The sequence below is a fragment of the Strongylocentrotus purpuratus genome, unplaced genomic scaffold (genome assembly GCF_000002235.5).
Source record: "Strongylocentrotus purpuratus isolate Spur 01 unplaced genomic scaffold, Spur_5.0 spur5_scaffold_1, whole genome shotgun sequence".
NCBI classification, from domain to species: Eukaryota; Metazoa; Echinodermata; class Echinoidea; order Camarodonta; family Strongylocentrotidae; genus Strongylocentrotus; species Strongylocentrotus purpuratus.
In genome coordinates this window covers 27,437,221-27,452,184 of record NW_022145594.1, presented here as the reverse complement: position 1 = coordinate 27,452,184, position 14,964 = coordinate 27,437,221, and the positions used below count along the sequence as shown (strand labels likewise).

The 14,964-nt window shown below is 36.5% G+C and overlaps 1 protein-coding gene across 2 annotated transcripts in view; it reads left to right on the top strand.

The window, feature by feature from the left end:
* Positions 1-14,749, top strand: part of LOC589578 (high affinity cGMP-specific 3',5'-cyclic phosphodiesterase 9A) — a 38,077-nt gene extending 23,328 nt beyond the window's left edge. For both annotated transcript variants that reach the window (XM_030977934.1, XM_030977933.1), the window contains 11 exons: positions 1,317-1,398; positions 2,211-2,304; positions 4,803-4,877; positions 5,943-6,029; positions 7,429-7,616; positions 9,248-9,404; positions 10,360-10,476; positions 11,418-11,522; positions 12,068-12,196; positions 13,454-13,561; positions 14,233-14,749. In XM_030977934.1, coding sequence (XP_030833794.1) covers positions 1,317-1,398; positions 2,211-2,304; positions 4,803-4,877; positions 5,943-6,029; positions 7,429-7,616; positions 9,248-9,404; positions 10,360-10,476; positions 11,418-11,522; positions 12,068-12,196; positions 13,454-13,561; positions 14,233-14,271 — 1,181 coding nt within the window. In that variant the 3' untranslated portion in view covers positions 14,272-14,749. The remainder of the gene's footprint in view (positions 1-1,316; positions 1,399-2,210; positions 2,305-4,802; positions 4,878-5,942; positions 6,030-7,428; positions 7,617-9,247; positions 9,405-10,359; positions 10,477-11,417; positions 11,523-12,067; positions 12,197-13,453; positions 13,562-14,232) is intronic.
* The last annotated feature ends 215 nt before the right edge of the window (positions 14,750-14,964 follow it).

Sequence of the window (14,964 nt, the reverse complement as noted above, 5' to 3'; positions counted from 1 at the left end):
GGGGGGGGGTTCCGATTCCGCCGGAGGTGAATAATACGCCACCGGTCACATTTACAACATAACAAACTACATACATGGAAAACACCCACACCCACGCAACACAGAGAGAGAAGAAAATGCATGGTGTGTATGGCTGCATAGCATTATTCATTATTTTAAATTATTTATTATTTGAAATTTGTCTCGAGTGTTTTTTCATAGGCGTTACCTGTCATAACAACTTTATCAAATTCCTAGAGGAGAACAATTTTCTGCATGCAAGGTATTCAAAGTGCAAGGTCGGAGGCACAACATAGAAGTACGAATACATTTCCCACGCAGCATGGAAGTCACCCTAGGCTTGTACTTAAACATGCTCAAGCAGATTCACTGTGAGAAGTTCCGTTCTTTCGATGTCATTAATTGTGGAGAACGTCAGAAAAGAAAAAACCTCCCAGAAAAGACTGCTCTTCAAATGCCCCAATATTTGAAATATGATAGAAAACAGCGAGCAGATTGGTTCAAACATTCAGACCACATTAGTGTAGTCCCTTATAACAACTTTTGAGTATGGTGGATGCCTTTTTTTAGGAAAATTGTATCGATTATTTTCGTTTTCGATCATCCAAAATCCAACAGTATGCATTGATAATTTCCTATTTGTAACATAGTTATTACATCTCCTTGCTGTTTTCAGATAGTTTCTTTCACATTACAATGATATGTACAGAACTCAACTTCATCTTCAAATGCAAGGCTGAAAGTGAACTTTGTATACCAGCTTACCCCGTTTTGTATGCGATTATCTTCATCACCATGAAGCGGCACTTAACTGGAAGAAGAATATAGATGTCAAACAGTCAACCGTGATTTCTTATTAAGCCATTCCTGACAGGCATTTATTGAAACCGAACAAACAGGGATTATTTATTAAAAAACAGCGTAAGCTAAAAGAGAAGAAAATAGAGGAAAGCCAAAATGGACAGAGCCTAGTATATTTTTATTAGACCAAGGGAATTCCCCTTTCTTTTAATGTATACAAATAATTCTGAATTTCATGCAAAATGTGCTCAATAGGTCTATTTTATCTGAAAAATTGGACTGGGGACAAGTGAAATGTAATTTTTTTTCACAACCCTATTTTTAATTTCTTAAAGATCAGGACTCAACCGCTTTTGAGTTTATATTAAATTCATTTTCACCCGTAGAAAAAAAATGTACCCTGCTTTTCCAAGATATTATGGTTAGTTATATGCATTATACATTTACATTAACAATCCATGAATCGTTTTGTAACTATATTTATGCTAACCTTTAGCGTGTTTTTGTTATCGTAGTGGAAGGCATGAAGGCGATAGAGATTGAAAAATGTAAAATGGAGATACGAGCCATCAAGGATGAACTACTTGCGGCAAAGAGGTAGGCATGGCAACAGCTTCATGTACTCTAGTTGAAAAGGAACGAATCCCTTAAAAGCTTTTTCTCACTCTCTTTTTGTATAAACATAGAATGAACAAAACATTGTAAGTTGCGTAGCGTGGTTAGATAAAACTAAAAGGGGAATTGGCATTATTGTAGGTCATACAATATGGCATAAATATGCGGGAAATGATCATGTAAGATACGCATGATAAGATTGTGATATAAGTTTCAAAGAAATAGTACTTTACTTGTCTTCTTCAAAAAGCATCTGAGAACATACCTCGAAAATATTCTTAAGTTCCGTTTAAAATATTTCACAGGTATCGGCTTGACTACTCTTGGAAAAGTGAGATTTAAATTTAACTTGTATTATTATTATTATCTAACATGTTTTGATCGAGTTATGGAAACAGAATATTTGAATTGAATTGAATTGAATTATTGTTATTATCATTACTATTAGTATCATTATAGTCATTATTGTTATTACTAATATCTGTATTATTATATACAGTTAGCAACTGAATCATCCATACTTTTACCCAGTTTTTTAAATATTAAAAAAAAATGATTTATCCCAATTCATCTTTCTTGAGAATGTGCCATATCAAAGCTTACACATCTAAAAGTATCAAACGAAGGCCCTAATTCAGCCAGTTCATCTTTCATTCTTGATTGACGAAAACACAACAACAACGTCAGATTTGCAAGGGGTATGAATAATTTTGTTGTTTACTGTACATGTTAATAGTAAATCTGCGTGGGCTAAAATTTAAACTTTATGTCTTCCGTTTCTGCCCGTTTTTAAGCCGCCATGCAAACTTCTGCAAGTGCACCATACCGGCCGCCCAGGGGAACGATACACGGATCGTCGCGAAGCGCGATGTCCCGAAATACCCCAAGGTAAGACAATAAGAGCACTGGCAGGCCTGTCCTCATCAGCACGAGTTGGTGGCCAAATAATCCGCTAAGTTCAGACTCGGGATAATTATTACCCCGAAGGCCGAAATAGCGTCTACACCAGACCGATACGCTCACCAAAAAAAAACTAGCTCGTAGAGGTGCACAATAGCCTAGCGGGATATTTTGGAAACACGACAAAGATTTATCGGGATATTTTCTCGACCAAATATCTTACTAATTCCAACCAGCTAGGGTTGATGATGACGCAAACTAACTGGTTAATTTGCGATTGGGATAGTTAAACTAGCGGGCTATTTGGCAAACTCGAGCTGATGAGGACAGGCCTGTTCGACGTCAATGAAAATCAGACAATGGGTACACCAGCCTCGGGGGGGGGGGGGGGGGGGTGGGGGTGGGGGGGGGGAGGTTAGGTAACCACCATATAACCCATTATCACATATAAACCGGCTCCAGACTGGCTGACTCTTTGCCGCTGGAAGTAATTTTGTTCTGTAAAATATTATATTCAGTAGTACAAATCAAAAGAAGTAAGTGTACCAATTACATCATTCAGAAGTTAAATCAGTTACAAATCAAAAATTAAATTTGTGCACTTTCTTTAAAAAAAAAAAACAGTTATACGTAGAGCAATTACAAAGATTATACGTACTAAGTTTTATTTAAAGAGAAGCCAATCCATCAATACTTGGTACGTAAATAATATAATTCTATGAATAAAACATAGAACAACCCCTGCAGATAAAGAATTACCAAAAGTAACACAAAGACGCACACACATTTTTGCTCGGTCTGTTGTCGGGCTCATCTGAGTGACCAGGGTATATTGGATAAGCTTGGGAGGGGAGGGGGATATTTTTTGTTAGCATCACCATCACACTAATGAGTATATTAAAGCGTTACATGTACACACGATTTGCCTTAGTTTCCAAACAGACAGCTGTCTTTCAACATTTGTTTCCAACATTTTAGCCCGTTTAGCTTTTGATAGAAAGTAAAGAAATTCAACAATATGTCATAAATAAGGAATGTGACGATTCTTTTCTCTTTAAGACGAACGCATCATATATTACCGCCCGTTACACAACAGATTGTTCAACTTCTAAATGGGTGATACGAATTTGACAGCCATTATCATTCACGACGAGCTTTTTGTTTCTTCTGATGCTGTATCTAGTTGCATCACTTCATTACCGAGAATGGACTAATGGTCTCTTTAAAATTGCCTTTACGCTTTGAAATACGACATTCCGCCGTCCTTGCCTTGCCGTCATTGGCTTCTGTAACCATGACAACCAACAAGTATGAATCTGGTTTTGCAGCAATTTATTTCGTTCCACGATCGAAAAGGCCATTAAAGATGATGTCTTTTTTTTTTCTTTCTCTCGTGTTTTTTCCCGCATTCATACAAATCTATTTTACGGGTTTATCTCAATCATCTGGACGATGGAAAGTGATCCAGGGCAAGAACATAGGAATATTTCATAAAAGAGAGATAACATTGAAAACATAACAGCAAAAAGAAAATACTCTAATCGAACAAATATGTAATTGATTGACATGTTACCGCTTTCCATTAAATGACTGTTTTAGATCGTGCATCTGATGCAATGAATTCAGGTTTGTATTGTTTTTCTCATTAGTATTGTGCTCCTTAACTACATGTATCTTCTTCTTGTTGTAGGCAGCGCGTAGATAAAGTACATTTCCCCCATTTTAAATCAAGCGATAACGGCAAATTACAATGGATAACGCTAGTTAGACGTGCTAAGCATGCATCGATGACACGGAATTTAAATCTCTGCTTTTACATTCATATACTTCCGGGTACATCTAAGCCAGACTCAATTGTGATGAAATTACGTCATTAATTTTAACAAATGGGGATTGTGCATGTAGTGCATGAAGATAAAATGTAAGTGAAGATGTATCTTCTACTCAATTGGACGTCAGTGCAGGTACATATCAAAGAAGCCATACTTTCTCCTTCTCTTACATTTGTCTACTCGGCCTAATAAAAGCTCGGGCGAAAAGCCTCGCATCCTTACAGCTATGGTTAAAGAAAACACAGGAACGTTCACTTTTGCATTATCAAGTTCAAATAAAGCTTGTCCTTGTGTGTTACTACGCAACGGGGTTATTACAATGAAATATAACCTTAAACAGAACAAACGATTGTACCAGGGAGATGGGAGATTGTGCTTATTAATAAACAAGGTACGTTGACAAAATGAGGATGTAGAATGTTTAGGAAGCTCCTTTTTTCAAGAAGGATGAAATCGTCGAGATGTTGTTTTTTCTGATCAATTTGTTGCCACTCTCACGAATGATTTCCACTACGCTTTTACAAAAGCATCCAATCTCCCTTATATTTCCTCAATTTCTTCGCAAAGCTTCAATCTTTTTCGCACAGTATTCTAGAAGTTAAATCAGACTTTCTATGATGCACCTGTCTCATTGTTTCTCTTGCTTTATTGCAGTACACACTGTCACGCGAGACAAAGGAGTACCTCAAGAAGCCGACGTTCGACATTTGGCATTGGGAATCGAATGAGGTAAGTTTCTTTTATCACACACTGTATTAAATTAAATGTATCCAAAGGCCAATAATATGATTAAGTATTTCTCACAAATGTAGATAAGACAATAAAATGGAAAACAGATGAATAATAATAGCTCACATTTATAATGCGCCTAATACTACGTTTCTAGGCGCGGAACATATTATTACCCCGGTCATCGGATGAAGTGGTTGAATCATTACATATTTACAAAAACGTATGGGTAGATGATCCTAGACAGACTACAAACATAACGCAGAAAGAAACCAACAAATAATACAGTAGTGAAAAAGTATATTGAAATATACTTTTAAAGTGAATTACAACAACATTAGCTTTCAAACCTAGGTGCCTTTTTCGATCTGTTTAAAAATGTATTAAACTATATATATATTAATTGAAGTAAACACCAGCTGCTGCTAGCTTTTCACAATAATTAGTAGTTTGCGGTCACACATCCTATCAGTCGTAGTGCGTAAGATTGTGTCTGAACTTAGAGACTACGCCGATTGCACGGTCCATTGAACCCGATAGGCTCTGTACTAAAACCTCACATAAATACAGCCAGAGATTGACAGAGCTAGGCTTTTGCTCATGATGTTATGGAATTGTGCATGAGTGTGAATTTAGAGTCTATGTATGCAGACTAGTATGACAGTCTGCGGAAATCCTTCACTAATTAGCATCAGTCCACCGAGTCGACTTGATATTTATGGTGATTAGTCGCTAATTGACTGTATTTCAAAAGCACAACAGGGCATTACATAACCGTCTTCAAATCAAACAACTTGTTTTTCCTACTCGATATCGTCTATCAGTTTTGTAGCAATATGTATTCTGTTAACAGAATATTTTACAATATTTATCTGAAACCCCACTACTCTAGAGTTATGCATTTGTTTAAAGCGCCCAATGGTACACATCATATGTCAGTATTGATACGCAAATTGTCATTAAATCGTTTGTTCTGTTATAAATTAAAATAAATATCTATGCAAGGGCCTCCTTTAATGTCCATTCCAATGTCGACATTTGTCGATTTTTTTTCTTCTGACACAGATGCTCTGTCTTTTGGAACACATGTACCATGAGCTGGGCTTAGTAAACGAGTTTCACATGAATCCGATTGTTCTTCGGCGATTTCTGGTAAGCATGAGGTGCATTGAGGAGATACAATGGCTCGGTGGTAGAGGATTGGTCTCGTAACCAAGAGGTCCCGGTTCGAAACCAAGTCAATGCGCCTGTGCCCTTTTAACCAAGTCCCTCCGGGAAAACTTAAAAAAGTATGGCCATACGTGTTATCAGTGTATGTGATATGGTGTAATATTGAATCCCTAAATAAATTGTGCTTCAGAATAATCAAGAAGTGCTTCAAAAAAGTAAAAATCTTTGAGCGACCGGTTGTACCATACTCATTTTTCCCAATTTTACTGTACTAGCTGTTATAATAACCATTGGGAAATGATTCTTTAAATTAGTTATTCCAACCATAGATATCTTGATAATCAGACGGGCGATCGGCAAGTCAAAGTCATGGGATTTCTGACTGAACTAAAGGTTTATAATTATTATTGCAGTATGAGCTAAATCCAAGTTTTTTTTAAGAATCTGAGGCAAAGATACCCAATCCCTTTAAAGTCATCGGTCGTCTGGTACAGTCAAACCTGTCTATAGTGACCGCCCAAGGGAAACACAAAAAGTGGCCTTTGTAGACAGGTGGTCTTTGTAGACAGGTTTCTTCAGTACATGATTCAATGAGAAACCATTTTCAAGGGAAACAACAAATGTGGCCCTTGTAGACAGGTGGTCTTTGTAGACAGGTGGTCACTGAAGCAGGTTTGACTGTACTTACAAGCATATATACATGCTTTTTTAGCGGTCAGGTAAAACAATAATCAGCCATCAATTGGCATTGTGGTATCATAAAGAAATCGGGCGTTTTTCAAAGATAAAAATAGAGGTTTATTCACTTGTCTCTATAAAAGCCCGGCGCTAACGTCATTTTGAAGGATATTATCTCTCATGTGCTACTTTCCAACCAGGTGTAAACAGGAAAATGGCAGTGCTAGCGTAATAGCAACTACATGGCCCGCCTAATGTAAATATTGTTATCACTATTAGTATAAATATTATAATTATCATTGTCATCATCAATATCATTATGTAGAAGTAGTAATAGTAGTATTGGTAGTTTTATTATAATTTAATTAGTATTCTTATTGAGTTTTTCATGTAGTTATTATTGACTGAATTATATATTTATTAATTCATTTATTGTTATTATGAAATACATACATGTATCAATAATCTACATTATTTTAGAAACTTGATGTAAACGCAGAAGCAAAAACAGACCCCCGTTGAATAAAACGTATCACTGGTGGTAACTTTGCTATCAATAGTAACTACCTTGGCAACATCACCTAACAGTCAATCAAATTAAGGATTCAATGGAAGTTTCCATTCATTGCAAAGTTACCAATCAATGCTAATGTATACTCAACGGGACCCTGGTCACTGTACTCTAATGACCTTTGACCTTCAGCTTTGTGTCCAGGAGAACTACCGCAACAACCCGTTCCACAACTTTCGCCACTGCTTCTGCGTGACGCAGATGATGTACGGGATGATCTACCTGTGCGACCTGCAGTCTAAGGTGTGCCTCTCAGATCTGGGCATCCTACTCACGGCGGCAGTGTGCCATGATTTGGATCACCCAGGGTTCAACAACACGTGCGTATTCATACAATTCTGCTGTGGTGGTGTAAATTGGGACTTTTAGATTTGCGTGGACTGATACGTGTGACGTCCATTCAAGGCAGTGCATTAAAAGGACGTCGATCGTAGCAATCCACGTTGTCGTTGTGCAAATCTAAAAGTCCCTAATGGCTTGAATGTGGGACCGCACTATTTGTAGCTACTTGCGCCCTCTATAAAGCCAAACAATACCTAAGCGGTACCCGTTGATAATCCACGGTCCCCTTTCTCTTAAGTCAATTGAGAGCTGATTTGATGAGAAAACCACCTGCCAGTGACCACGCATGAATGTCAAATCCCTCCTCGCCAAACTAGTGCAGACGATTTAAAAGCCATACTGTACTAGAAGCACCGCCGATAAATCCCCTCTAGCGCCATCTCGGGTCAATATTCCGTATCGGCTAATTTTCTTCCGATGTCAAATACCATATCAATCAATTTCCCTTTTTTGTTGTTGTAATTCTTGTAATTTGTTATTGAGTGACTCATAGCAATGAGCATGAAACATTAGACGTCATGCGTTGATGTGACGTGAAAAGCAAAAGTTCAGAATTGTAACATTTAAACACTCGATTTGCCAAATACAAAGCTATTTAAAAACTCCTTACATTAGAAGAAACATAGAAACAATAGTAATTTGTTTGTTATCATCATTTTAATCGATATTATTGAAAGGTTACTTTGAAATAATTGCATAATCACACTCTTACTACTAGACTAACCCCGGGTTATAATCATTTGGTTTATAAGACGGATACCAATGGACCAATACAGTAATACAACACATAAAGGGACGGATACCAGACCAACGTTCAATACCTATAGCTATTCAATAGAACGACCATTTATTTAATTATTCTCATCTTGAACCCACCATTCTGCAATGGCCTTCAAGATCATCGACAACACTCAGAATTCAGAATATGTTCTTGAGTATTGTTTTCCTTTTGCATACAAAATAGAGGACCACTAGGCCCGTTCACACATAACATTCAGTGCGATTTGGATCGAGATGCAAAGACTGATTTTGTTTAATTTTTTTTTTATTTATTTATTTTTTTATTTATTTATTTATTTATTTATTTTTTATTTATTTATTTATTTATTTATTTATTTGTATTTTTTTTTTTTTATTTATTATTATTATTTTTTTTTTTTTTTTTTTTTTTTTTTTTATTTTTTTTTTTTGGGGGGGGGAGTGATCATTCACACACAAGTAGAATTCTCACTCGACGACAAGAACGTCCGAACTGCGCAAGCGTGAATCTGGCCGATGTATGAGCGTTTGGAATCCTGGGATTAAATATATCGATTTTTGATTCTCAATACTATTCACAAACACACAGCGCCCGGAAAACTATCGCAATTATTCTGCAAAATTGCAAGATTTACTGTGAATTGGATCGCGACGCAAATCGCGAAGGTAGGTGAAATTTTTGTCCACACACGCCAAAAAAAAAAAAAAAAAAAAAAAATTCAATCGCGATGCAAAAACGATTTTTAAGTACCACTTTTTTTTCTGTAGGTGTGAACGTCCCTATTGTCACAGAGCATTCGATAGGAATGTTACGTATTTTGTATTCTTACATTCCTTATTCTGGATACAGATATCAGATCAATGCTCGAACCGACCTGGCTATCCGATACAACGACATATCACCTCTAGAGAATCATCATTGTGCAGTGGCCTTCAAGATCATCAGCAACCCAGAATGCAACATCTTCAGGAACGTGCCGGAAGAACAGTTCAAGGATATTCGGCAGGTACATAACAAGTGCAGGAGGGTGTTTCACAAAGCCCTTTTTCAATGACAAATGGCAAATATTAGTGACAAATCTGCTGATAACCAATCAGAAGCAAGGATTTCAGTAGCTTATAACAAAAACTGACCTTTGTCAAAGATAACAAGTTTTGTAAAACGTGGCCCTGTTTTCTTCATTTGAAGACCATTAATTTGTCATAGTCTACTTGAAATCAGAATAGCTTTGAATACAGATATGATTAAACCTTTCGTAATCCACTTACTATATAATACAATTAAGGGAAAGTGTACTTCATAGTACTCTAGTGTGTACTGAGTTAGCTTGGATATGTTCCCTTTTTATAGCACCCTTAATTGTCTATGCCAAACCTTTGTTCGCTGTAAGAGATTTTACATTGAAATTTAAAAAATCTCTGTTGTTAATCATTTTTTGTAATATCTAAATTTTGATAGAAAAGTGAACTATAACTACGAGAAATTGCAATTTTGAAATACTTTAACGAAAACCATTGCTTTGGACAATGAGGAATGCATATGACTTTCTCGAAAATTATTCATTATGTAAACTTACTCTTCGAGTTTAAAACCATATTCACGTACCTCTTTCAAAATACTTAAGGGGTTCCTAAAAATGTAGATCTTGTCGATAATATATACATTTCTTTTCGTACATGGAATTTTTTTAAAGCGATTTAAATATACCAGATTACAACGAAATTCAGAACAATTATTATTATTAGTAGTAGTATTATTTATTCGGCAAAAACAAAGAAAATCATTGAATACAAAACAAGATAATATTTGGAAATGAGTCACATGGATGCTGGGAAAAACTCGAAGGTCTTCTTTTCCAATCCATGAGACTTTACTGAAATGGTAACAATAAAATGGTGAGGTTTAACAACTGATGAATCACTGAAATGTATGAATTAGTGAAACTATTTTTTTTATGACAGGGTATCATCATGCTGATCATGGCGACCGATATGGCCCGTCATTCGGAGATCCTGGACCAGTTCAAAGCCCAGGTCGAAAGTGGATTCGACTTCTCGAACCAGGAACATCTCAACTACGTGAGTATTCTCATAGGTCCGGGGTGGTGTTTCACAAAGATCTTAAGTCAAACTTAACTCAAAGTTGGACTTAAAAGTTATGGAGAGCCATTTGGAACCATAAAATAAAATGTATTCAAAAGCAAAATTCAAATATCTCAGACGTTTTTTTATAAATTCTACATCGAGAACATGAAATCTCCTTGATAATAGAAAACGTGAATGTTTTGAATCAACATTTTATGCCTTTTAAAATAACTTTTTTTTGTTTCATACATGCTAACGGCTTTCCATAATTGTTAGGTCCCACTTAGAGTTAAGTTAAACTCAGGATCTTTGTGAAACACCCCCCCCCCCCCTGGTCCGATTGCTTGCTAAAATTAAGCGCATCGAGACTTTCCAATGTTATGCGAATACAAGCATGTTTCGTTCATATTATATAATTGTTGTGACCCATGACATCAAGTCCAATCCCAACTACTGTTAGAAAATTGTTGTGGTTAATTTATTTCTAATTGCATCAGGCTTTGAAACTGCTAATGGTGTCCAAAGCCGAATGACCCCTTAATGTCAGAAATACCTCTTTAGCCCAGCGGTTTTCATTTGAGTCAAAGTATGGCAGAAAGGGAGAGAATATGACGGGAAAAGAATACGGTAGAATGCCCCTCCCCCTCAGCATTGTTGGCCATAAACCTTGCCTTTGATTCACTGATATCGATTCGTGCCCTTTACTCGTCAGACAGTTTTGGAGACAATTTAGGATGATTCCCCTGATTTGAAACTGGGGACGAGTTATACATTACAATGTAAGGACAACTATTAAATGGCATTTGAAGCAGTAAAAAAAAATCGTATATTCATACTAGTTTATATTACTTTAAATATTTCAACACAAGTATTATCAATATGCAATAGTCTTATATTTTATTTTATTTTTTTCCCAATGTGACCACTGTCTATAGCTTCGAATGGTATTGATCAAGTGCTGTGATATCTCTAACGAGGTTAGACCGTCTGATGTTTCGGAGCCCTGGGTGGATTGCTTACTGGAGGAATATTTTATGCAGGTCAGTAAAGATTGTGTATGTTCATGGATTTGACGGGTCATGTATTCATGGCTGCTAATGAAGTTGATTTGTCATAGAAAGTAGAGCATCTGCTTAGCAAAACAGAAATCTCGCGAGAGAAATCTGATTATCATTTTGATTAACCGAAGAGAAAAGTAAGTTTCCAATACGATGATTAGATTTGCCCCCTCCCCAAACAAAATAAAGGAATGATATTGAAAATATATTAATAATAATAATAATAGTAGTATAGTTCGTTCTTTCATAGCGCATTTCAGGACCGAAGGCCCTCTCAAAGCGTTATACAATGTACAATGTACGTTTACATAATAATTACTCGAAGCATTTATCAAAAAGGTGGGTTTAAGCATAATTATTGTCAATAACATGATACCATATGAAACATGATACCATATGAAAGAAGCCATGTCCAGTGAACATATCAAGGGATACCCTAAAATATATCATTTATTGAATTTATGTTCAACATAGATTGAAATTAAACGTATTGATAGCAATTTGATTTTTATTTTGCTGCAATGTAGAGTGATCGGGAGAAGATAGAGGGTCTACCTGTAGCATCATTCATGGACCGTGACAAGGTGACAAAGCCCACAGCTCAAGTCGGATTCATCAAGTTCGTCCTCATCCCAATGTTTGAGGTGGTGGCGAAGGTGAGGTTCTTTTATTTATTTTTATATTTTGACCTTTCATTTTGCACCAGTGCCAATTGACCGGTACTTTGTTTGCCAGGCGTGTAGATCTGCTATAAACAAATATGTACCAGTTTAACAAATGATCGCTTCAAGCAACTTAAAAGGCATTTCAATATTTGCTCTATTATGAACTTGATTATATTTAGCTCCAGGACAACCATTTTAACGCAGGCATAGATTAAACTTGAACTGGTGAAATTTCAAGCCTGGCTGGAATGATCCCCAGGGAGGGGAGGAATGTGCATACATTGTGTGCGGGCAAGCCGGAATCCGATGATCTGGGTAATGATATAAATGTAAAGCGCTTAAAAACATCATCGATATTTAACGCGCTATATAAAATCGGAATATTACTACTATTATATTTATGTCATGATAAAGGCAATGTGGCACAAGGAGATTAATAGTGTGGCATATCTATAAAGAATCGAATATACAGGGGTAGTAGTAGTTGAGTAGTTTGAAGACGTGCCGTAGTTGATTGGTATAAACACAAGATTGGAGATGCCAAGGACGTTGGTTCGATCCCCGACATGTCACTTTTGAAAAACTTATTTGACTCAAGCAAGGTAGTGCTTCTTTTTATGAGCACAATAATTATTATCTATATCCGTTTTCTTTAAGTTATGCACACACACCCAATTGCCAAATGTTCCCAGGAGGCGATTTACATCGATTTACAAAGTTTAAATGATATCTTACAGCTTTATGATGCATGTTTTTGAGCGCAAGGAAGAACTGGATAAAAAATAAGACTCTCAGATTAAAAGATAAAATAAAAACGTTAAAGGAAAGAACATCCGGAGCAATGTCTTTTGTCCATATATGCTAGACCATTTACTGCATTCAATGGCCTCGCTATAGAGACATGTCTCTATAGTGAACTCTTAAATGTCACCACATTGTACGGGTCATTGTAATGGCAGAAGAGCCATATAATATATTTTGTACGGCTTCAAACAATACATTCAAATAGTCGCATGTTCTTTCAAATATTTTGGTTTCCTTTGATCGTTGGTATACGGCATAGAGTCGATTATGCACAGTAGGTTATATTAAAACTATTTTAGTTTAAATATACACAACCTAATCGGATAATGGCATGGGTAAGCGTTTTTACACGTAGTCTCATGTAATGTAATAAAAAATAAGCAGCTTGTGTGAATTTTATTTAATGACAAATTACATGTAAATCCATTTTATTAAATTTAACAGCTCTTCACTCAGCTGAATGATTCAGTTGTAGAGCCGCTGCGATCCGCCCTCTACCGGTATGAAGAACAGAAGTTGAAGGAAGATCAGATCAAAGAGAAGCTGAGAGAGGTATTAATCAAGTTTTGTTTCTAGAGTAAAATTCATTGTTGGTTATAAAACAAATCTGACTTCATTGCGTAGAAGATCGCATATTGAGTGGGGCGCGATTTACCATTGGTAGAGCAGTGGTCCCGTAGCCGTTAGGTAACGGGTTCAAATCCTATTCGATATGCTAATGCCCTTTGGTAAGACATGTTACATCTTTACCAAGTCCTTCATAGAGGAAGTAAAGCCATGGGACCCATGTGTGCTCACTAACAAGCATACACATGTTTTCTTAGCGGTCAGTTAATACAAACAAACCAACCAACTACCCATAAATTCGTGGTGCGATTTAAACTCTTCCCTGAACAAGATGGACATTTATCCACGTATGAATATCACAGCTCAAAGCCTGTCACTTAGCGTGAAGGGATTTGTTTGTTGTTCAAACGTGTTAAACAAATATTAATTCTTCAGATTTTTCCAATATTTGACAGACCTGCCTTTACGATAGAATAATGGAATCGCAGTTTACTTGATTTTGGCATGGACTTCCTACTGAAGGGTTACTTTCAAGCCAATTTTTGACAAATGTTTGATCGTTATGAGTTTATTAAAGACAGGAACAAGAATAGATTATGATTTTGTCATGCTCGCAACGAAATAATCTCTTTTAAATGTTCATGTTTGTTTTACAGACGGCAAGAATTCGAGCGGAACAGGAGGGCGTGGACTAAAGACACCCAGATCATTTCTTTAGATCTATCCTAATGATAAATTTATCATCAAGATGAGTTCTATTCTTGCTACCAAAACAAATCAAAATCTCTATTTTCGCACTTTCACGGGTTTATTTTTCCAATGCCTTCTATTTTCCAAACTTGGGTGCATGACATATTAAGCACATTGAGGCGAGAGAACGGTGCTTGTGAAATTTCTGTAAATATGCAAATATTTGTGATTTAGCATATATTTGTACTGTGGTGATACATTTGTTTGAGAGTTGAACTATTGGTCTGAATACATTTGTAAGACAGCGGATATTTTTAGCTGTTCAGCTACAGCCTACGTCAGTGATGTGACCTGATTTGTGACCTTTCTGACGTCATTGGCAATAATCTGGGCGTAGACATTCGAAACGAACATTCGTCTTTGTCCAACGTACGTTTGACGGCCCGGATATATAAATAACTTGCTTCACACCCCTTTCGAAAATCTCGGAGGTAATGGTCCGAATTCACTAAGGGGGTTTGTAGACAAACCGAGGTTTATGTGCGTCATATGACGCGTTTTGACGCGTTTCAGCTTAAAGTTTGTCCGAACCTTTGTCTGAACCTTGGTCTGAAACTTGGTCTGAAACGCATCGAAACGCGTCATATGACGCACCTTAAAGATAAACTTGATTTCTGGTCAAAAAGGGAAAATTAATT